At 39.9% G+C, this 25,102-nt stretch overlaps 1 protein-coding gene across 1 annotated transcript in view; it reads left to right on the top strand.

Annotated features, from left to right (window-relative positions):
• Window positions 1–25,102, top strand: part of megf11 (multiple EGF-like-domains 11) — a 94,829-nt gene that overhangs the window by 31,140 nt on the left and 38,587 nt on the right. The window contains exons 3-4 of the mRNA XM_037683686.1: window positions 24,024–24,270; window positions 24,371–24,491. Coding sequence (XP_037539614.1) covers window positions 24,024–24,270; window positions 24,371–24,491 — 368 coding nt within the window. The remainder of the gene's footprint in view (window positions 1–24,023; window positions 24,271–24,370; window positions 24,492–25,102) is intronic.

Below are 25,102 nucleotides of genomic sequence, written 5' to 3'. Positions count from 1 at the left end.
GAAGCATCTTTTCATCTTCTCTGTCCGGTGCGGGCGTTGACGTGTTAATTTATCTGCCCTCTCTGTTGCTTCGTCATGCCTTAGAATTTAGGCTGACGGGCAGCTCAGCTGATCTAAGACGGGGGCTGTGGGCGGCCGTGGTGCAGTGGTAGTGGCAGCCGACCTCTGATCGGAAGGTTGGAGGTTCGAATCCCGACTTCCCACACCATGTGCCGTTGTGTCCCTGGGCAAGACACTTAACCCCGAGTTGCTCCCGGTGGGACTGGATGGCGCCTTGCATGGCAGCCTACCGCCACCGGTGTATGAATGTGCGTGTGAATGGGTGGATGGCTGGTACTGTAAAAGCGCCTTGGGGCCCCTCATAGGGGGGCTGGAAGGCGCTATAGAAGTAAGCTCCATTTACCATTTACCATTTACATAGCGCGCACAGCTGCAATGCGTTTCAAACTCAACAATTGTTTGTGCATTATAGAGATGCATCTGCAGGTCGCCCGTTATCCATCCAGCGCTTGTCACACTGGCTGTGTGAGGCCTTTTCTGAAGCCTACAGAGCATCAGATTTAGAGCCTCCTGTCAACCTCAAAGCACACTCGACCAGGGGTATCGCATCTTCGACTGCTCTGCATAATGGTATGTCAATGCAGGACATTTGCACTGCGGCTGCATGGTCAACACCCTGCTCATTTATTCGCTTTTACCTACGTGATGTAACGGCTCGTTCCATGACACATTCTGTCCTTAGTGCTCTAACAGAATGAATATTGTTGTTCTCATGGAACTCTGTTTAAGCTCACTTCTGTCTGCATGCATTACAGTGTGAGATGTTGTTATCAGTCACAAGTCGTGTCTGTGATTTTGGTTCTATTGTCACTAATCAGTTCATGACTATTGTTACCAATCAGTTCATTTGAACAATAATCAATTCATGGATATTAATCTGTTTATACTGTTCAGCCATGAACCAGTTGGTTCATGCCCCCCCCCCCCCCCCCTTTTCAACATCTTCTTCCCATTGAAAGTTTTCCGGGGCATTCATGCTTGGTCAGAACGCATAGTTACACAACATGCGTCTGTGCATGGCACATAATTACGCGATGCGTAGTTATGCACACGGGGAGCTGAGTGACAAGACGTTTTTTTTGGGCAAGCTTCCGCTTCTTACTGTGTTCGAATGGACCCAGTGAGGCGAGGACCACATCCGCTTCGCCCTTAACCCATCAGCGACAGCCTTAAAGGGCGAAGCCTATATGACATAGAACGTTGGTTACGTACTGTAACCCCAGATTCTATGAATATAGGCGTAGCCCTTTAAGCGTCGGGCCTCACTGGCTCCTAAATGGCTGAAGAAAAAAGCTATTTTGGGAGCCGATTTCCCGCTCTTAACGTAATTTATACGGACCGGGTGGGGCCCACACAGCAGGTGGGCGTGGACTAAATTTTTTTTCAGTGCTTATGCTGCGCATAACGGGATAAACCCATCAGCGACAGCCTTAAAGGGCTACGCCTATATTCATAGAATCTGGGGTTACAGTACGTAACCAACGATTTCTTTTGCTTTGTTTTGCTTTTGTTTTTTTGAATGTCCAGAGGACCAGATTGAACTTTTTTGGATTTTTCTACCTGGATTATTGAGCATGCATCAGGAAACATGAAAAACACATTTTCAAACTCAGAAACATCATAAACAGTTAGAAACATTGTACACATAATTCCTACCCAGCAGGCTTTGCAACACTGTCTCTGGGATGTGACTCTCTCACACATTTCGCACATCTTTACTTTAATATAAACAGATTTATCACCAAGAATATTGATGATAATGCACAGCAACTTTGTAGTTGCTTTAAAAATAGTTGACCACAAAGAGGATCGCTAAAGTGAATTAACTCATTTATTAAATGACATTTATTAAATGTGGGAGACGTCTGACACACATTGAATGCAACACTTTGCTTCAGCACAGCAAAGTTCTGCTCTGCTTCTTTGGTTCCATATTCAGGTCTCTCTTGTAAATGAGTCCTCGAGGCTCAATGGGATTTACCTGTCTAAATAAAGGTTGAATGAATATTAATTTCTGAAAGCTCACCTCTGAATGGGACATGGACGCTTTACTTGTGCTTTATGAATCGTTTAAAGTTGTATTCATTTAAAACATTGTCACATTTCAGTCTTACTGTCAGCAACAACAGTCCATGATAAAAGTTAGCACTTTAGCGTTAGCTTTTGCTATTTTCTAAAAACTGTTTAGCGGTTTAGAATTAGTGAAGCTATTTGTTTATTTAGCAAATTAGTGGTTAGCAAAACTAACTTTTTTGTAAGCTGTGTCCACCACTGGCATTATGTGTCTCTGCTCTGAGTTCAGCAGGGATCCCTGTGATCCTGACCACCTGGGCTTACCATACATCTCAAAGTGTCATTGTTTGCCATGCAGGAGAGTAACAACATGTTGGTTTAAACAAAGCATGTCACAGACCAGCTTCTTATTTCCACTGGCTGTGAAAGACGTGCAATCATTTATCTGTTTGTCAGCGTAATATCTAATAAACTGCTAAATTACCTTAAGTGAAACTCTCAAAAGTAATCATGGGCTGTATATACAACTGATTATTTTTTGGACTCAACCCACACAGCCTACATAACTTGACCTTAGCAGACACAAATATGGCGCAAACTGTCAGTTTTACAGATATTGAGCTACAATTTGGTGATGTTAGCTGAGATGCATTCACAACACATACTCATGTCAGGTACACGGAGAATATATTGGTAATGTGAAGCTTAGGATCTTGACCCATGACTTTTCCACAAATGGAGAGTCTGGAAGTTGAACGTAGTATTTAAGGTCAACTTGTCTATCATCTGCATCTTATGTCCTTTAACTTAAAATACTTATTTTTTACCATTTTTATATCTTATTTTTCCCATAAGCTGTCTATTATTGTTATTATTTAGAATGAGATCCCTCATTACAAATCAATATCTTCTCACACTGATCGGCCTGCAGTAGCTCGGTGGTCAGTGCCGCGGTCTTGTAATCATGAGGCTGAAAGTTTCATCCAAGGTTGTGTCAGGAAGGGCATCTGTTGTATAACAATTGCCAAATTTCTTGTGAGAGTTTGGTTGCTGTGGCGACCCTAGCATAAAGGAGCAGCCCCACACCCCAAAAAATAAAATAAATAAAACGACTACACACTGAAAGTAATTTCTCAGTATAGGTATGTTATAGCACAAAATTATGACAATTTTCCTATTTATTTCTGCACAGCTGCACATTTCTTTTCTGTAGCACATTAAAACAAGTAAAAATGTGTCATTTCAGCTTTACTATTTTGTTAATTAATTAATGATCCCCCTGGATTAAAGCTGTAAGCCTCTTTGGAAGAACTGATATCTGGGCATTTTATCAGCAAAATATTAATGAAAGGTATTTTTATGCCTCTTAGGACCTTGGGCTCAGGTTAAAAAATGTTTGAATAATTGCTTGAGGTTACGCTGCAGTTATGAGGATATTCCCATTGGTTTGGGCGTCTTGTTGCTGTGTCCTTGATTCGTTTTGGGATGGTGTGTGTGGGGGGAGAGGGGGTGGGCGTTTGGAGGTGGGGATGTTGGCGGGGTTGCATATTAGCAGTCTTTCTTAGATCTTCTGGTGCACCTGCAATCTCCTGATGTTTAACCCTGGACTTCATTGGAGTGTTGCAGTGATTACAGGCCGTCCTCAGGGACATCGATTGTCCTGCTCCTCCCAGGCAAGCCCCACACAATGCTGACGAATGAACTCGTGGCCCTGCCAAGTCCAATTAACTGTCAGTGCCGCATCGACGAGCTCCTCTGTTTGTTGAGAGTGAAGAAAAACAAACTTTTAATCAAATTTGCCTCCAGGCCCTGGGGTATTTGGGGTTGTGTTTTGCATTCTACTTGGTTCTGCCTTGCCTGCAGTTGTGCCACCCTCTCAGAAGGTTATATTGCATGGTGTTAGTGTGAGATAGTTGTTTTTCTTCACCGTTCTTTAATCGCGGTCCTATGCCACAGCAGCCTGTGACTGATCAGGAGCTAGCAAGTCAAGATTACACCACAGCAAAGCAGAATGACCAAAAAAAAGATTACAGTAGGGTTATCAATTATACAATACTGTATTTTGATCTTTGCAAAGTAATCACAGCAGCCCACTGTATATGTGTTTTATGGCTTTTCTGCAGTTTCTTGTGAGAAAAGCCTTCTTTTTGTTGTGCAATTGAAAGTAAGTGTAGCAAATGTCCATACACACCCTTGACTTGCCTATCAATAAAAGCTGAGGATTCGATTTTGCAGAATAGTTTCTACATTAACATCTACACAAATACCCTCTGCTAATTCCACCAAGGTTGAGATAAACAACTCTCCTTTTCTCCGATTAAAGCAAAGCAGACATTAAAAGCCAAGAAATTCAATTAAATTGGTGGCTTTTGCCACAAAGAAAAAAGAGAAAAGGACAAAACAAAAAGACGCTATCATGTCTGTGGAGTAAGTGGAAGAAAGAGATATAGCCACAGATCTAAACATTGACCAAAAGGCATCCATATGATAAGGATCAAAGGAAATTTCTGTGCAAATGCAATCATTACCAGACACAAAGATTCATTTACAGGGATTCAGTCTTGTCCTGCAGAACACGATTCCCAAATTCGTTGCAATGCTCAAATAAAACTGCAAAAAAATGGGGGGAAAAATGCAAGATTGGAAGCACGGAAATTGTGCTTTCACACATAGCGGCCAAGCTTACATCTCTAACCAATCTAAAGTTTAAAGTGAGCAGAAAATCAGACCTGTAGAAGTTCATCATGTCCTGTAGCATTCGCTTCATTAATAGCTTTCAATTGAGTTTTGATGATGAAAGACAAAAAATGCTGACTTACAAGTTCAGGAACCTGCAACCTCAAAGCAACGAGTAACCCCTGAGAAATTATATTAGCATATAAACGTGACACCATGTGGTTCTCACAGCCTCACACTTTTAATATCAGCTTGCATTATGATTCTGGGTCTCACTTCCATTTCAGTCATAGTCAATCCGTTCCTTGAATGACAAAATGTCCTCCACAACGGAACAAAAAAAAAGAGGGTTAAGGACCACGGATCAATAGTAGTAGTCCTTCCATTGACTCTGAAATAAGATTTTTATAGGATTTTGTCCTTTTTGTTTGTCCTCTTTAATCAAAAGTGACCGATAAACAAATCTGTCTAATTTTAGATGTTTTAAAAGTTAATGTCATGTGGACAGAGATGATGCATTTATAACCTCTGCTGACCCTACTTTTCCAAGATTGTTTGATTCATCTCTCAGCTGCCTCTTAAGCATAAGCAGCATCTCTCTCCATCCACCCTTCACTTCCTCACCCACAACGCTGCCCGAGTTGCTGTTGTATACTTTCTACTCCACTTTGACTTTGAAAATCGGAGAGAATAATTCATGTGCCTCGTGAGTTTCAGAGGCTGGGATAATAATGCCGCTTTCAGAGCCAGCAGTTCATTTGAGATGAACTTCTGGGTTTCTTCTTTTCTTCTCCCTTTTTATTCCTGAGGAATCTCCAAATGGTCTGTATTGTCCTGGAGAGATGATGAAAAAGAGTAAAAGTCTTAATCTACACTTTCCATGCTAATCAAAGGCTGTGAGAGATGTATTCCTGTTCCTGACACATGATACCAGCATTGTATCAGTGCTGATTAATGCTCTGCCGTATTTATAGTTTTCACCAACAAATATTATTTCACACGATCCAGTGCGAAGAGGCATTTTTTATTGGCCTCCATTATAAAATATTAACATAATGTTTAAAATGAATGCAAAAAATCAAAACTTTTGGTGATCAGAGTATTTTATATACAGTATACGTCCGCTAAGTGTCACAAGTCAAAATAAAAATGAAGTTGGTAAAAAAAAAAAGATTTCCTCAGTTTAGTCAACTATATGCACAAATGCATTATAACATTGTTGCAGGGGTTGTGTTTAGTTTTGTTTTCAGTGTGGATGGGCAAACAAAAGTAAACAGGGGTTTATTGATCATCCACAAATTGCAGGATCTGGCTCTAAAACTCAATAACATCAGTAGTATGGATGGTATTTTAACCTGAATCAGATAAGACATTTAGTATACAGACGTACATGTCTTCTGTTTCTATCAATCCAACAGCTAAATACAAATTGTTGGGTTAGTATCATTGATATCAAGCTGTGATATGACTTAAATAAACCATAGTGTATTGGTTTCTTTTCTGTTGTTGAGCAGAGGTAACATTTGTGGTTTGATGGCTTGTTTAGAAGTTATTGATCCTGAAGTAAGAATTTGTCCAACAGTTTAACATCTTTGAGCCAAAAACAATGATCAATGATTTGTTCTCAGACAAAGATACTTATTAGCAAATGTTCTTTGTCTTCAGTCTGTTCCCTCTGTAGAGGTTGCCACAGCGAGTCACCCATCTCCATCTCACTCTGTCCTGTGTCCTCCATCCTTTCTCCAACTACCTCCATGTCCTCTCTAACTGAACCCATGTATCTCCTCTCTGTCTTTTTCCTGGCAGCTGCATTTCTAACATCCTTCTACCAGTATACTTAGATATCAATATACTTTTGTTGGATGTAACTGGGACCCTGTGTACACAATTTCATTCCACCACATGTACCACATGTGGTGCAAATGACAAATAAAGAAAATTTTGACTTCGTCTTTGACAATATACCCACTGTCCCTCCTCTGAATATGTCCAAACCATCTCAGTCTGGCCTCTCTTTTATCTCCCAGTTGTTCAACCTCTGTACCTCTGACGATCTTATCCATCATTTTCATACCTAAGGAGAACCTCAACATCTTCATTTCTGCCACTTCCAGTTCTCTCATGTCTTTTTGTCAATGTCACTGTCCAAACCATACAACATAGCTGGTTTCACCACTGTCTTATAAACCTTTTCTTTGATCTTTGCTGATTTTTTTTGTTGCCGCAAATCACCACCCTTGAAACTTTTCTCCATCACTCCATCCTGTCTGGACTTTCTTCTTCACCTCTTTATCACATTCCCCATTTTCCTGGACAGTGGACCCCAAGTACTTGAAGCCCTGCACCTTTGTGACCTCTGCTCCGTGTAGCCTCACTGTTCCACCTCCTCCCCCTCATTCACACATGTACTCTGTCTTACTACGGCTGACTTTCATTCCTCTTCTTTCAAGTGCATATCTCCACCTCTCCATGTTCTCTTCCACCTGTTCCCTGTTCTCACCACAGATCACAATGTCATCTGCAAACATCATAGTCCACGGGGATTCCTGCCTGACCTCATCTGTTAGTCGGTCCATCGCCAGAGCAAACAGGAAGGGGCTCAGGTTGGTCCAACTTCCACTTTGAAGCTATCTGTCACTCCTATAGCACATCTGACCACTGTCCTGATGTCCTCACACATGTCCTGTACTAGTCTAACATGCTTCTCTGCTACTCTGGATTTCCTCATACAACACCACAGCTCCTCCCTCAGCACCCTTTTGTATGATTTTCTAAAGCTTGTTAGCAACTCTAAGTGCATTAAATAAACTAAGCAAATAAAATGCCAAACCATACACGTGGTGCCTTAAACTGAGCAAACAAATTTATACAATCTCTGTTTATATTTCAATAGCTTTTTAGTTGCTCTTATGGTGTTTGTTTTTTAGATTTTCCACAATTTCATTCTAAGATTTGCAGGCAGTGTTGAGAGTTTTGTCAAAAGTCATTGTTATTCTTTGTTTGTTTGCTTTTTGTATTCTCACCATGTTGAACCATAAAATACTCAATGTTCTTCTAAAAGAACTCATTTGATAAATTAGATGCCTTCAGAACAAGAAACAGTAAAGAAGCTCCGCAGTGTGACACAGTTATCTCCATGTTTTATTGTAAGTGGTTGTTCTTTTCACAATTTTGTCACCTAAAGGCAAACTGATGTGCTGCATTCTCTAAACATTTCTGTTTTTCTCAGGGAAATTTATCTCAGAAAGTCTGTAGCTTGTATGTGATGGGTTTTGCTAAAACATCAGAAATACCATTTGTGCCTTTAACTCAGTAGTTGTGCCCTTTTTGGCCTTCACCTTTGGGGACCTGCTTGGCTCAAACAACCACCAGATTGCTCCCAATCAGCCTGGAGCTCTTCAAATGTCCTTTGTGGCGTTATTTTTCCCACAGTTTGCTTTAACGTCTGTAAAAATGTTCTAATGTTTTCATTTACCGTACTTAGTTGGTTCCTAGCATCATGTCCTAGAAATATTTTTAGCAAATGTTTGTGTGAAATGCACATTCTGATGAACAGGTAGATTTCTTGCCACCTTTAATTAATAATAATAAAAAAAAAATTATATATATATATATATATATAGCTGTGTGAATGCAAATAATTTAGCACTTTTAAAATTTTAGTTGAAAAAATAGATTGAAATTATTAAATTATTAACTGTGTCCAATGTGCGCTAACTTCTGAAGCTCTTATTTGACTGGATATTGTAAAGATGAAAAACAGATAACTGACACTTTGTGTAACTATTTCCTTCTTAACTTTTCTTGTACAATATCCATCAGTTTGTTGGCATTACTGGTGGTCAGGCAGGTAGAAACGCACCCCAAGATTAATGGCTTCATGATGAGCATTTGCATAATGTGAGTTCATTAAAAAGCAATTATCCTTGTGTTTCCTTGTGTGTATGTGTTTTTGTATCGTTGGGACTAATTTGGTAGGCACACTGATTGGCTTTCTTCAAGCTAAATCATGTTTAGTGTTTAAATGGAAGGACATATCCATATGCTGTAACATGTTAAATACACAAAAACTCTGGTTTGTGTAAACAGCTTCTAAAGCTGTTAGCTAGAATAACAACCCATAGATGGAAATGTCAAGGGTAAGAACAAAATAGAAGAACTTGCACTGCATTTATTCATGCAGCTGTGTCGGTCAGTAGGTTTCAGTGCTTGAAATACAGTTTTTCGCACAAACAGCTTCATGTAATTAATGGAATATCAGAACTGGCGTATGAGGAGGCCAGGTTAACCTTGCAATTCAAGCTTTTCTTAAACACCTGAAGTGTTCTTGAACACAAATGTGTTTGAAGCCTTTTTTTTTTCAGTGAGTCATAATATTTGCCTAGCACTTTATTTTATAGCTCTGCTATCCAGAGTAAAGTGGATCAAGCTCATGTGAGAAATAAGACATCCCATAAGCGCTAATCAGCATGATGTAAAACCAAATCTAATCTCTTGTAGGACTGAATGCACTGTTTTCCTGTTGAGATTCATCATCTAATCGCTAAATACATTCTGTGCAAGTTTTAAAAGTTATATTTGTGCCCTGAAAGGATTAAAGTATGCTCTCATTTTTTTAAAATATCCTTTTGTTTTGGCTGAAGAAAACTGCAACTTAATTAAACAGTAAATACACGAGCAGCATAAAACAATGTGCTTTGTTCACAAGTGGAGATGTTAACAGGAACATTGCAACATGGAAACTGGTCCAGATGACATGATTTAACCATTTTTGTTGTTATCTACCATACTTGTAGCCATACACGTCACACCGCCTTATAAGTCGCATCAGTCCAAATATGTGTAATAAAGTGGAAAAATCCATAAATATGTTGCTTCGCTGTATACGTTGCATCTATTATGCATCACCGCTGACGCGTCGTGTTTGTTACGCGCCACCGCTGACAACCCGGAAATGTGGGCCGAACCATAAAACATGGGCCGGTGTTGTGCCAAAGTCCTTTGGCTGCTAAATGGCGGCCGCGGGAGCGTGCACAAGAGGATTTTAACAAAAATTTAACAAGATTAACACTTAAAAACAAATCTTTGTTTGCTTGAAATTATAGTAAAGGTGTCTCTCAGTTGAAGCACTTTGACGGTCAAATCAGCTGCATTTCAAAAGTATTCGCTGCCTTGGTGCTCCGGGAGCGCACTCTGATGGAGGAAATCAGGAAGGAGGAACGCTGCGCATTTCTTCTAAATTTAACAAGATAAGCACCTAAAACAATTATTTGTTTGCTCGACATTATAGTAAAGGTGTGTCTCAGTTGAACTTTTACTTAATAAATGCACTTTAATGGTCAAATAAGCTGCATTTTGCCCTGGTGGTGCAGCGAAATGCAGCTGATTTGACGTTTGCTCCAGGCGAGCTGGACAAAGGTGGCAGACTATGACAAGCCGATTGTGTCATTAAAAGCCACTTTTACCTATTACATGACACAACGGCATGCCATACTACTTGACTGCCATCTAGCAGCTGAAAATGGTAGTGTTCAATATTTTCAGTCAGAATGAATGAAAACAGTCATATCTCAGACAAAAATTGGTTTATAAATATGGGGAAAAATCCATAAATATGTCGCTTCAGCATACAAGTTGCAGGACATGTAAATTATGCAAAATTAACATGACTTACAGGCCAACAAATACGGTACCTGGATGATTGAGCTTATCTTTTTTTTTTTTTTTTTTTTACAGAAACTTCGTTAGCTGCAGCACTGTTAGAGGACAGAAAATAACAGCAGAACCAAAAACTCAACTTGTTCTTCCTGTCAGTATGAAAGCTAGCATTAACATAGCATAGCAGCACAGCTAGCCACTACAGGAAGTCAGAAAAGTTTCACTATAAAACTTTCTTTGCTTCTAAAGGAAAGACAGATGAACTTTTACCATGCAGACAATCATTTACCAGTTTTAAAGTAATATTCTCAACCATGATCAATATTCTATCAATGTTTTCCATAAAGGCAAATTGCTAAAAGCTGAAGAGTGTTTTCATGTCTTTTTATAGCCTACCCATTGGGTGTATTTTGAGCAAATGTTAGTATTGTAAAGTTTTTGTTCAAACAATAATAAAATAAATGTTTGTAAAACTGAATTAAACCTCCTGCTCCCCAATCTGTAAAAACAGTTCTCCAACGCCTGGAAAAACTCATATCATTGCCAGTAAAAACATCTCACTTGTCACTAAAAGCTCACTTGCTTCCATAAAAGCTGTTTCCAGATTAAACTCTATGTTTGTTGGAGCAAAGAGTTTTTATTTGGGTAGTATTTGTATAACATAGTATTGATCTAATTTTAAAGCCTTTGTTGGATGTCTTAAAAACCAGCTATCATTGACATTTGAGATTGCTCATTCTGCAATATGAGAACTTTACAAATATTCACATTTTACACTGAAACCCTGTGTTAATACACTAATGAATACATTAAAACATCAAATTGGCAGAAGCCTGGATAAACAAATGCTCACCTTACGTACATTTAAAGAAGAAAACAACAAATACAAAGGATTTACCTTTTGAGATAGGTATTTTTTGAAAGTCTTCGATACAAACTAAATTAATGATTGCCAAAAATCCATTAACACATGACCCAACGACAAAAACATTTCGTTATAAGTTCACTTATGTTGACAAAAGAAAACAAAAGATGTCCATTTGGGGGACGTAGTTTTATTATACTGAACAAAAATAATATAAACACAGCACATTTGTTTTTGATCTCATTTTTTATGAGCTGAACTCAAACATCTAAGACTTTTTCCACGTACACAAAAGTCCCTTTTCTCTCAAATATTATTCACAAATGTGTACACCGGTAAATCTGTGTTAGTAAGCACTTCTTCTTTGCCGAGATAATCCATCCACCTCACAGGTGTGGCACATCAAGATGCTGATTAGACAGCACGATTATTGCACATGCTCGCCGTTAGTCTGACCACAACAAAAAGCCGCTGTAAAATGTTCAGTTTTATCACTCAGCACGACGCCACAGAGGTCGCAAGTTTTGAGGGAGCGTGCAACAAAAACACAAGCCGTCCCCAAAGACGTTTCAGAGAATTTGGCAGTGAATCCAACCGGCCTCACAACTGCAGAACACATGCAACCACACCAGCCCAAGACATCCATATATTCACCTCCAAGATCATCTGAGACCAGCCAGCCGGACAGCTGCTGCAACAATCAATGTGCATAACCAAAATATTTCTGCACAAACTGTCAGAAATCGTCTCGGGGAAGCACATCTGCATGCATGTCACCCTCACTGGAGTCTCCACCTGACTGCAGTTTGGCATTGTAACTGACTTGAGTTGGCAATTGCTCACATTCGATGGAGTTTGGCACATTGGACAGGTGTTCCCTTCACAGTTTTCACTGTACAGGGCATGGCAGACTGCATGTATGGTGTCGTGTGGGTGAGTGGTTTACTGATATCAACGTTGTGAATCAAGTGACCCATGGTGGTGGTGAAGTTATGGTATGGGCAGGCGTATGTTGTGGAATGGACAATGGACACAGGAGCTGGTGTGGTTACATGTTATCTGCGATTGTGAGGCCGGTTGTATGTACTGCATGCTCCCTCAAGACTTGCTACATCTGCAGCATTGTGCTGGGTGATGCAACTGCACATTTTAGAGCGGCCTTTTATTGTGGTCAGCCTAAGGCACACCTGTGTGATAATCCTACTGTCTAATCAGTATCTTGATATGCCACACCTGTGTAGATGGATGGATTATCTCAGCAAAGGAGAAGTGCTCACTGACACAGATTTACACAAAATTGTGAAGACTATTTGAGAGAAAAAGGCCTATCGTGTACCATACATAAAAAAAGTATTAGAACTTTGCGTTCAGCTCATGAAAGATGGAGCAAAAACAAATGTGTTTTGTTTGTATTTTTGTTTGGTGTATATACTTGATTTATTAATACTTGTTTCTAGATTGTGGTCAAGGAAATTCATGGAGATGCAAGATTGTTGAAAATTAAAATGGTCAACTTGTAACTCTGATTTGTATGTAACTGTTTACTGTCTATAGTTTGTGTATAATGATCAGGTGTGCCAGATATGAAATGAAAGCTTTTCTGTTGTGTGACACTGAATGTTCTGTGCAGCTGGGCTTGCCCTTCCAGCTGCAGGCTGTTATGTTGTTTTTATCGTGCAGCATGCTGTGCTGATGATTTTTGTGGTTTTGTTTGGCAGAGCACCATCAGAACCTGCTTTTGTAACCTGCTATTTTCCCCAACACCACAACACAGTACATGAATAATTGATGTTAGGTAGATTTGCTTTGAAAAAGCCTGAAACTCTAGCAAGTACCAGATTCTCCAATTACTGCCTCTGCTTCCTCGGGTACAAAGCTCCATGCTCAGAGTCATGTTGAATCCTTCTTTACACAATAAAAATTCACATTTGTTCTAAGGATATGTGCTGCAGAATAACCAAAGAAGTTAAATGGATCACATACAGTTTCTTTCATGTAAACAGGTTTGAATGCCGATTTTGTTTTTTCTTATTTAGCACCTTGTTTTTTTTTTTTTTTTTTATTATTACGCTTGCAAATGAAGCCAGTCACAAATCTCTAATTAGGATACTCGAAGCGCAACAAAAAGCCCCCACTCCACATTCGTGCACTCAAAGCGACAGGCAGCTCTGATAAAATTTAGGGATTTGATTTGACTAATGTGGAAAACACCCCAGAGGCCCTCGAGAAGGACTGTCACATACTCAAGTGTTATCTCATCTTCATTTTGTACTTTATATCTAGTGCTTTTAACCAGGCAGTCTTCTGAACTGGCATCTTTATTTATTTTCAACTGTACATGTATTTTATAAGGTTTAGTTTAGGTTTATAATGGATAAATACCTTAGTTTCCTCAGAGCAAATGCAAGTATCGTCTATTAATTTTTTTTTTTTTTTGGGGTGGGGAAGAGATTTGCCTTAACCTTTGACCTTAAGCAGTCAATTTCACATTTTATAAATAGGTTTTGAACAGACTCAGTTTAGAAAAATAGCAATTAGTTCTGTCTGGACTAAAAAGCTAACTGATAACCAAAGTGTAACCAAGACCATGTTGGACTGCTGCTGTCATAAAACAACTCCCGTCTCTATCCTGATGCATGCTCAATAATCCAGGTAGAAAAATCCAAAAAAGTTCAATCTGGTCCTCTGGACATTCAAAAAAACAAAAAACAAAACAAGCAAAAAAAAGTTTTTGCTTATTTTATTTTATTTTTTTTTGATTGTCCAGAGGACCAGATTGAACTTTTTTTGGATCTCCAGTCTCATAAATTATATTTTATAAACCTTTACTTTACAGTCAGTTTTGCAGTTTTTCATGGGTATATATATATGGTTGTGATAATTTTATAGAGCAAACAGAGGTTGTAGCAGCTAGCTGTAGCACTTCCAACAGGAATATCCAATACAATTTTTGCAACTTTACTTATAAAGCACTTTAAAAACAACACCATTGGCCAAAGTGCTGTACTGTACACTGTTTAAAACAAAAAAAAGCAAAGAAAAATACAATAAACTCAAGTAAAACTATAACAATAACGAACCGTTAAAATCATACAAACAACATACAGTAAAACAATAAAACAATAAAAACCAACATCCCAAGCTGAGTTTAAAGCCAAAGAGAATAAAATGTGTTTTAAGAGAAGGTTTAAAAACAGGACGTGAGTCTTCATGATATGTAAAGACAACTCATTCCACAGTTTAGGGGCAGCAACTGAAAACGCTTGGGCACCTCTCCACCTCCTCTTTGACTTTGTGACCACCAACAGGAATTGATCTGCCAACCTGAGAGAGTGTGAGGGAACGTAGAACTGGAGCAGGTCAAACACATAATGTGACCAGGGAGGCATTTAAAATAAATAAACAAACTTTCAAATTAATCTGGAAAAAAATTGGGAGTCAGTGTAGCAATTCTAAAAAAGGGGTGATGTGCTCTCGTTTTCTGGTGCCAGTTAAAAGACGAGCAGCAGCATTCTGAACCAGCTGTAGTTGAGTCAGTAATGACTGTCTGAGCCCGACATGAAGTGCATTGCAGTAGTCTAAACGAGTTGTGATAAAAACATGGATTAAAACCTCAAAATGATGCAGTGAAAGAAATGGTTAGATCTTGTCTTAAGAGCTAAAAGCTGAACTTCACAACTGATTTAATCTGCACATCAAGTTTAAAACCATTGTCCAGCCTCACACCCAGGTTAGTTGCTGTCTGAGTCAGATGTTGTGTTAAAGGACCCAGATCAGTACGGACTTTGGAACCATCACAAGGCTTAAACAACAAGACCTCGGTCTTTTGCTCATTAAAATGTTTTAAAAACTTCAACAACATCCATGCTTTAACTTCTGCAACACATTCCATGAGTTGGCTCATGTAGTATTGCTTTTTTAATTATTTTAGTGACACATACATTTGTCTGTCATCAGCATAAAAATGGTCAGTGACACCATGTTTCCAGAGAATAGATCCTAGAGGGAGTAAATAAAGAGGAAAAACAGAGGGACAAGTATGGAGCCCTGAGGTACTCTACAAGTGAGAGGACCTACAGGACTCAACAGCTCCTACATGAAAAAAAAAAAAAAACTTCTCTTTTTTAAATAAGCTCTAAACCACTGAAGAGTGGAACTCTGAAAACCCAGTCAGTTCTCCACATGAGAATATCATTGCAGTTTTAAAACAGCAGCAATCCACTTTGGCCTTGCCTTGCTTCAGCTAGTTGTTAGCTCATCAGTTTGGTCAAAATTATACTCTACATTTCCAAACACAGTGCCTTCAAAGAGATATCAGCAACAAGAAAGATAATGTTTGTTCACAATCATTTCAAAGAACAAAAAAACTGCTGTCTTTCTAAGGTAACTAATAATTTTGGAGGATACGTGGGTTGTAGAATGATACACGAACAAATCCAATATTTAGGAATTCAATTTATAACATCTGATTATAGTTTGGTCACGATTTAAATGGCGGAGAAACATTTTTTTCCTCCTGTTTCTTGAAGTCACTGGTGGGGCTGTGCTTTTCTCATTGACCCATTGATTCAACTTCATCCTAATTAAAATTAATAATTGAAAATAGGAAATCAATGTGGTGAAATTAAATAAGGTAACACCTGTTTTGATCGACCTGACATTGTTGTGTGGGTGGTCACATCAATGTTTTCAGCTGTGTGTGAGGGCGCTGCACTACATTCATGTTCTTTACTTACACTCTACCCTCTGAATGCATTGTTGTAAATGAGTGCCCACCTCTGCTCTGATTGCTGTTTATCTCTTTTGTCATGTGGCATAAAAGCAAAGGGGTTTGTTTTCTGCAGGACAGGGTGAAGGGTAAATAATTAATTGGAGGGAGCAGTGGGCTGTGTAACAATTTGCTGATCCAGAAGATTTCATGAGCCGTGTGAGCGTCTGTTGAACAAGTGACTGGTTTACTGCACTTATCGGTAAAGCGTTTCTCCCCAGCTCTCCAAGCCTGCTTGCATTTACTGCTCAGCATGGCTAACTTTATTAGGAAAACGAGGTGCCAGCCTTCTAAAGTAGCGTTGCATTTAAGTGCTTGTTTGGAGCACGGTGCGAGGTGACCCAGACCTTTATGTCTTGGTCAACCACTGGACCCTTTAACCCTGTTAGGGCGCTGCTATGTAGACTCAAGATGGCACCTGCTGCACTTTTATTGATTTATGCTCACATCCTGAGCAGAACTCAGACAAATTATCAGATTCTTTTCTGGGTAAACAACTAAGGCAATGCTTTTAATCAGCAATGCATAGTCTTAAAATAATTAACTTACCCTGCAATTAGTTTGTGCAGCTCTAAATAGCGAAGAGTCTGATATTGTTACTTCTCATCCGACTGCGAGGCGATATTAGTAGTGAGCGTTTTGGTGCAATATAGCGAAGCGAGGCGCACACAGAGTTGCTGTGCTGCTTGTGCTGCACTTCCCCCCCAAGGGAAATATGAACACACAGGGACTCAGCTAAGATGAATTAGGGCCGGACTAACGACACGCCCAACAACAGAAGCCGGAGCAGGTTGTTATTCCAATTCAGCAGAATGCTCCACATAACTATTGGCAGTTTCTTCAGCATGTTTAGAATCCCATTTGTCAAGCTCTCGTGGATGCACCTTCAGATTTTTACTTGTGTCCTGTTTTTTTTTTCTTCTTCTGAGGACTAATAAATAACTATTTAACAGATGTCAGCAGAACAGAGAGGAGACAGCATAGGGCCTGACTCGTCTTGTGGACCCATTGGCAGCTTTTAAAGCCTCAGTTTTTAACAATGCCGGGAGACATTTATCACTAAGTGCAAGTTTCTCACATTACACAACGATCATCTCTTTCCCTGCAGACCCTGAATAACTCCTGTCTGCTTTTCACTCTATTAATCTGCATCATCAAGTCAGGGAGCTGGGGTGAATAGCTTAAAGTGATTTTAGCTTTTGTTAAATTCCTCCTGTGCAGAATGGCTCTTAATTTTGTGTGAGGGAAATTGTTTCACTTTTCCTTATTATTATTATTTTTTTAATTTAAAATATTTTTAAGCTGTTTAAAGGACGCATGTCTTGTTAATATATCATTTAAGGTGATTTGCTGGAACCGAATCTGTCGATATGTAACTTTAAAATGCATGTGTTTAAAAATAATAAGAAGAAAGCAAGTGTTGCAAATTGCAAATCACACAATCTTCTCATGAGGCAGCGCAGGAGCTTCATCAAGACAATGAGTCAGTCACGCTGCTTTGCTGAGCTGTGCTCGACTAAAAGTAAGCAGGTACTAAAAGGTTCTCAAGCGCTTGGGCGTTCCAGCTTCAGGTTATCCTTCAAGTATCTGCAGAGTGTGCTGTAGGACTGTGACTCAGGGAGTTACGTTGAACTGTGTGCCAAATATTCCAACAGCAATAACTTTTTCTCCCAGTTAAGAGTTGTAAAAACTGCAAGCGGCCATTCGCAGCCTCAAGTGGCCAGCTTTTATACAGGATGTGATTGGGCTGTAATTTAAGTTTTCTTTTGTTTTGTATCCAGCTGCATAAATGAAGTATGAAACTCAAAATGGGCAGAGCCGCTCTCTCGCTTTCTCTCCTCCATTCCCCCCCCCCCCCCCCCCTCTAAGAGCTCAACTTGAATTTGAATTTAGCTCTGCGAAGCTTATGGCAGATTTCAGTGGCACAGACTTGCAGAGGACAGTAACAAACAAGTTCAGGAGAACGTTCAGATGAAGTCAGCTGCTGAAAGCTGTTTGGTTTTAATCCGGTTGCAGCCAGCCTCTGATTATGCAGACTCTTGAGCACACTTCAAAGCTTAGCCACCACCATGATGGCTCTCTTAGCCTGTTCTTTTGGACTTCACTCTGAGAAGTTTCCACCTGCCCGTAGCCCTCATCGTGATCTGGTTTGTTCCAGCTGAGGGGATTTAGCTCAGCATGCTGGGATTGGAACCTTTCTCTCCGTGTGTGAGGTTATCCACATTTTGACTGTTATGCGTTATAGGCACTGATAGTCCAGGATGGCAGGTGCACGTATCCTCTAGTTAGGCACTCTGACCCGGACCAGACTGGTTAATGGGATGGATTGGAGCGTTCTCTGGATTCAGACTCGTGTGGGATTTGTTTCCCACGCAGCACAACCCATTGGGATCCTCTTCACCGGGCTTGATTCAGATGTAACCCCTCTAGAAACTCAAGCCTTGATGCTACATGTTACTCTCTCCTGCCTTTCCTCTCTGTTTCTGCCTGAAGCTCATCATGAACTCTGACACCTTAATCACAGTTAAATGCTTTCAGAGCTTGGAAGTAATAGACTACTGGGTAAAGTTTGAAAACCTCTGTCTGGTTGAGAGGCGGTGAGATAATGGGTTTTGCTCTCGGAGTGATGAGGCCTCTAACTGCAAACTTAAAGAAGGTTTTAAACTTCAGACGGTTACATTTGTTGAGCTTCCAAGAACCAGAGCCGTCTGAAGCTTTAAGAACTGGTTACATTTTAGTTTATCTTTGATTTTTTGTTTTTGTTTTTATAGACCACCACATATATTTGCCTGTGCGTATACCATGTGTGTGCATGTGTAAGTGTTAAAGTATTTTATGAATCAGTGAACATATTTTAATGAAACTTCTCAGAAGGAATCACTGCATGTACTTCTACAACTTCTGATCATTTGAAAACAATCCAATTCAAGATGGCTGCCACAGTCAAGTGGCCTAACAAACACAAAAGTGTCATTAAATCTGTTGACCTAACATTTTGTATGACAGTAGCTGAAACTCATCTCTAATACACATTTGGAACAGTATCCTTTGCACAAGATTTTTGTTTATATGTGTTTGTCACTTTTGGAGTCAGTCTGTCTGTTAGAAAAATATTTCCTTAACCTGTAAACAGATTTTTATGAAACTATCACAAACTAACCCTTGTATGAACCCTATGTATCCTTGTAGGAACCGCTTCTACCCTGAAGCTGTTAGACTCATAAATCCCTAACCAGAAGAATCACTGTAATGCTATTTTAATTGGCGATATGTGACTTATCGTGCTGATTATCCATGCTGCTGATCTCTTGCCTTTAAGCTGCTGTATTCATACCCATCTGCTCACTACAGACTCATGTTCGGGCTGCTGTTTAATATACTATATTATTTTACATTATTAGTGTTTAGCATATAATCTTAGAGCCTTGTATACTGTTTCTTTTTATACTTTATATTTTTGATATTTTGGGGTGTAAATGGGACCTTGAGTACCCAATTTCATTCCACCTCATGTACCACATGTCATGCAAATAGCAATAAAGAACCTTGAACCTTGTATGTACATTTACAATTCCTTACTTTTGAAGATGACCCAATTTAAAATGGCTTCTACAGCCAGTTGATCTTAGCAACAGTGGCTTTAAGTCAGTCAGTTTGACCAGTATTCATCTAAAAAGAGCTGAGGTAGTAGCTGAGCGTCATCCTCATCACATATTCCAAGCACAACAATGCTGCATGAGGTTTTGTATAACATTATTTTCAAGATTCAACCAAACAGGCCAACCTTTGGTAATTTATAAAATAAGATGCTTTATTTTACAACTCCAGCCTGAATGGCAGTGAGTGAAATGCATTTATTCAAGGAATACTAAGTCTTTAATTCAATATGTTTCGAGTTATACATGTAAGGACAGAAAATGCATGGTTCAAGTCTGAGTAGAATCCATGATGCTTGTAGTTAAGTGGACACTGCCTATTTTTCTGCTGTGCTGAGGGAAGCACTGATGAGTGCTTATAGAGCGCTAAACCAAGTTGCAGCTAAACTGCTCATTCATTACCGCCACCGCCCGCACACACCTCAGATTTAATGTGCCGGGGTCGTTTGCGTGGCAGCAGCTCAGTCCTCGGGGAACTCATTCACGGCAAACTGGAGACCATGAGCAGATTAGATCAAAATCAGTGTGAGCCTTGTAATGCGGCCTCTAGCCTGTCCAGCCACAGAAGCAATACTGCACCAGCCCGGTGTTTAGAGACCCCCTTCGGAGCAAACCTGTCTGTAATGGGGAAGGGCTGATCATCTTCCTGCTGCGTACCTGGAACAAACAGGCCTCAGTGCCATCCATGAAAGAGGCTTCATTAGGCTCCTACTCTGACTGATCGTAGCTTTGGCAAAGCAAGCATACAAAGAGGGAGGTGGGTGTCTTTACATTTACAACAAAGTCGGCAATGATGTGAGAATCGATGATGGAATATTTGCTGCTCAGACTGCTGTGTTGGCTGGGATCTCAAACTGGGCTCGTGTGTGAAGCAATACAGCTGCTGCTGGTGTTGCTGCTGATGATGAAGGGACATAAAAACCCACAACAATCACCTAAATCACCAAGCTTCTCAAAAGAACAATTACCCTGTTGGGAGTGAAAACTGCCTTCTTCCATTCTCCGAGCTGATTGTTCATCATATAGAAGCTGGATGCTCATTTAACCTTGAAAATTAGCAGTTTGCTTTCAGTTATAGATTTTATTGAGGTTTTGTAAACAGACCAATTCCCAGAGTATTGAAGTGTTATTTTATTTTACATCATATCCTCTCCTCCTGCTTTGTAATGCCAGTGATGGCTGCTTATCTCATTATAACTGAACTAATTTCCATGTGGAACTACAATGTCTGATGTTTAAACCTTCAGTGTTTGGATGGTTAGAGAGCGATGGTAGCTTCACCATCACAGACATCTACACCTCTAGATGCAGGAAGAGGGCCACCTGCATCATGAAGGACTCCACTCACCCAGCACACACACTTTTTGCCGCTCCCCTCAGGCAGAAGGTTGAGGGGCATTAAGTGTGGAACCACTAGACTGAGGAACAGCTTCTACCCTGAAGCTGTTAGACTCATGAATCTCTAATCAGGATAATCACTGTGAAAAATCACATCTTGTTGCTGCTGATCTATTTCATGTTGCTACTGATCTGTTTCATGTTGCTGCTGATCTATTTCATGTTGATGTGTTTGTTCGTACTCATCTGCTCACACAGACTCATGTTCGTGCTGCTGTTCGGCGTATTGTTTTTGTACTACTCGTGCTTAGTGTATCCATCCATCCATCCATCCATCCATCCATCCATCCATCCATCCATTATCTTTTATCCGCTTCTTCCATTTTGGGTCACGGGTACCCATGTCCAGTAATCACTGTGTGAGGGGCGGGGTACACCCTGGACAGGTACGGTCTCCAGTCCATCACAGGGACACATAGAGACAAACGAGACAAACAACCATTCACTTTCTCACTCACACCTAGGGAAAATTCAGAGTTACCAATCAATTTGGTCTGTGGGAGGAAACTGGAGTACCTGGAAAAAATCCACGCATGCACGGAGAGAACATGCAAACTCCACCCAGAAAGCCGGGATTTGACCCGGCGACCTTCTCATTGAGATGCAACAGCTCCACCAACTGTGCCACCATGCCACGTTAATTTTTTTTTATTTCTTGTGTTAATATTTTGAGTCTTCTTGTGACAACATATGGCTTTATGAGAAGCATACCTGTCTGTTTTCAGTTTTTATGTAGAATTCTTCTATTTTAATTTTGTTTTGTTTGGTCATTTACTTTGCTTGTGAGGGAAGTAGCTCACACCTTGACCTTGCAAAGGCATTTATTATGAACTCAGAAGTCATTTCTCTCTTCAAGCTTCTCACGGTCACTTTACATCAAGAAGGCTTCAGGTTTACTCATCAATTCAAGCCTTTCTGGTCTAAACACAAGTACATTTGCTGCTCCAGAGTTCCTGAACAGGAAGCTGTAAAATCTGACGAAGTGCTGCAGAACAGGAAATCCAAAACTCTGTCATATCAAGCCAAACTAAAATATTGTACAATAATGATAAGCACAATAAAACTGAGGTGTGAGCAAAAGGTCTAACTGGAAGTAGAACTGAGTGAAACCTACAAAATAAAACAGGAAACAAGGTTCAAGGTAACTGGATCATGTAGCCTCAAATGAACAGAAAAACAAACAAAATAAAACCAACAAAACCAGACTCAGAAATGAATTTTTATGCTGTCAACTTTAAATCTTTACAAACATAGTTTCCATATTTATCACTATGATGTTATTTATACTGAATATACTGGATAGCTTTAAACAGCCACAAGAGAAAAGTCATATCAAAGCCGACTGAAATAAAAGAAAATCTCCAGGTTTACCATGAAAAAAGTCTTTTTGTCTAAAGGACATCTATGAATCCCTTTGCTGATGCAATCTATACTTGCAGAAGTAACAGTGCTTTTTTATTTCTTTGCCAAAACCTTTTGTTTTCAACTAACATGTGTTTTATATCTCTCCATATTTGCCATGTGAGGTGTCTGCATGTTCTGTTTTTGTCTATTTCTACTGTATATTTGTTCCCCTGCAGCTTTTTATTGAGGAATGACCTGTAGAGGGTACTTGTCTGATTTTTGTTCAGCGAATGAAAGTGAGCAGATATATTTTTAATAAAGCTGCTGGTGATATAGTTTCAAAGAGGGTGGGGAAACATGAAACCCAGGGTACACATTGGATCCTGCAGTAAATGTACATTTTCAACCTCTTGACACTCCTCAGTGAAATTAAATCATAAATCTGTTGTTTTAATGTTATAAAAGACAAATAAATGTGAGAAATATGTTTGGTTATGTAAACAGATCAGTGTAATGGATTGAGTCTGTGGATGTAAAGCATCAGCAAAGGGAATATGCTGAAAAATGCAATGCAGGTGCAATTACACCATCCATCCATCCATTATCTTTTAATCGCTTCTTCTTTTTCGGGTCGTGGGGGTCGCTGGTGCTCATATCCAGCAGTCACTGTGTGAGAGGCGATGGACACCCTGGACAGGTCTCCAGTCCATCACAGGGACACATAGAGACAAACAAGATAAACAACCACTCACTCTCTCACTCACACCTAGGGACAATTCAGAGTTACCAATCAGCCTAACATGCATGTTTTTGGTCTGTGGGAGGAAACTGGAGTACCTGGAGAAAACCCACACATGCACGGAGAGAACATGCAAACTCCACCCAGAAAGGCCCCAGCCGGGATTGATCCGGTGACCTTCTCGTTGAGAGGCAGCAGCTCTAGCAGCTGAGCAACGATGCCGCTCAAAATGAGCTTCTCATTCTGTATATTTTTGAGCTATTATATTCTCATTCTTATGCTGTATGAAGTGTAAGTGCTTTATAAATGCAGTACATTTTCTCCACCATCACACACATGGACCATTGTAGGGTTTGTTTTTTTTCCCCTGATGTCACTGGGATGGATCAGGGGTCAAACCCTTTGACCTTTCCTGTTGTTGGACTCAGCTGCTCCAACATGGCTGCTTATGATAAAATATCACATCTGACTTTAATTTTCCTGTACGTATGATTTTGTACAGTTTGTTAAATGCTGGTATCATTCTTTTAATATAAAAGCAGATTTTAAGCCTCTTGCAACAAAAAGCTTTTATCTTTTTGTTTCTTATAAAATATGAAGGCAGAAGTCGGAATACAATTAAAAACCTATTTGCTGGGAGGATTAATTTTCTTGACATTTATTATTTATGATGAGTTATTAAATGTTTTAGCGAGATTACTTATGAATAATTGAATTGCTTTATTTGTTGTGTAAAAATCTGCTTTGATTTCATGTGTTTCCAGTGATAAATGGTGTGATTTTATCATTTTGTTGGTTATTTTGACTCGTTTGATGTTCTTTGTGTTTGTGTGTGTGTGCCTGCAGGCTGTGAGAGTGACTTCTGGGGACCTCACTGCAGTAATCGGTGCCAGTGTCGAAACGAGGCCAAGTGTAACCCCATCACAGGGGCTTGTGTTTGCACCGACGGGTACCAGGGGTGGCGCTGCGAGGAACCCTGTGAGCACGGTTACTACGGCAAGGCGTGCCAGTTGCCCTGCCAGTGTCTCAATGGAGCCACCTGTAACCACGAGACAGGAGAGTGCATTTGTCCGCCCGGGTACAGTGGAGCTTTGTGAGTATAAGCAACAGTTTTTTTAAACTCTTTTAGCATTTTCTGTGAATAAATGTTCATGCGCATCAGGATTTTTGACTCTTGACTTGTGTGGTGGCAGCTGCGGAGAGAGCTGCCCCTCCGGTAGTCACGGGCCTCAGTGTGAGCAGCGCTGCCCCTGTCAGAATGGAGGAACGTGCCACCACATCACCGGAGACTGTTCCTGCCCCGCCGGGTGGACGGTAGGTCACGAAAGTTGTACGAGAGTAATGAAGAATAAAAGGCCTTGGAGAAGAAAATGATTGAATGTCACTGGTGTTTGCAGAAAAGAAAAGTGCAGCTCTTAAATTATGGAGCTGATGTTTAAAAATAGCGTTAGAAAACTCTGACGAACGTGTGTTTTTCCCCCCTGCAGGGTTAAATGTGAGTTTAGATCTTTTTTTTTTTTGTCTCAGTTGTTAATGTTCTCCTCAAAAGTAGATGATATAATCACAGGAAAAAGATGGTAAACTCCAAAGTTTTATAGTATGATGTGACCTACACTAGATTCTAAAATTACTTCAATTTAACTTCAAGTTTCCAAAAAAAGCAAAAAGCCAAAACAGAGTTGTATTTAAAAAACTAAGTTCAGCCTTGCTGCTTCCACAGTGTGTAGGAGGGGGTGCAGCAGCCACCTGCAGGTAATGAAATCTAATGATTAATAGATCATCATCAGAGTTATCGCCTCTATAAAAAGCAGGAGTTTTGTTTGCTGCTCATCTTGCAGATGGAAGCTGCATGGACTAATATTTACATGGATCCTTGGAGAAAGGAAAATGTTTTATCTTCAGTATTTTAAACCCCTGTTCATATA

Source organism: Nematolebias whitei, chromosome 10 (assembly GCF_014905685.2).
Source record: "Nematolebias whitei isolate Nwh7 chromosome 10, NemWhi1, whole genome shotgun sequence".
Lineage (NCBI taxonomy): Eukaryota > Metazoa > Chordata > Actinopteri > Cyprinodontiformes > Rivulidae > Nematolebias > Nematolebias whitei.
This window is presented reverse-complemented; position numbering and strand designations above follow the sequence as displayed.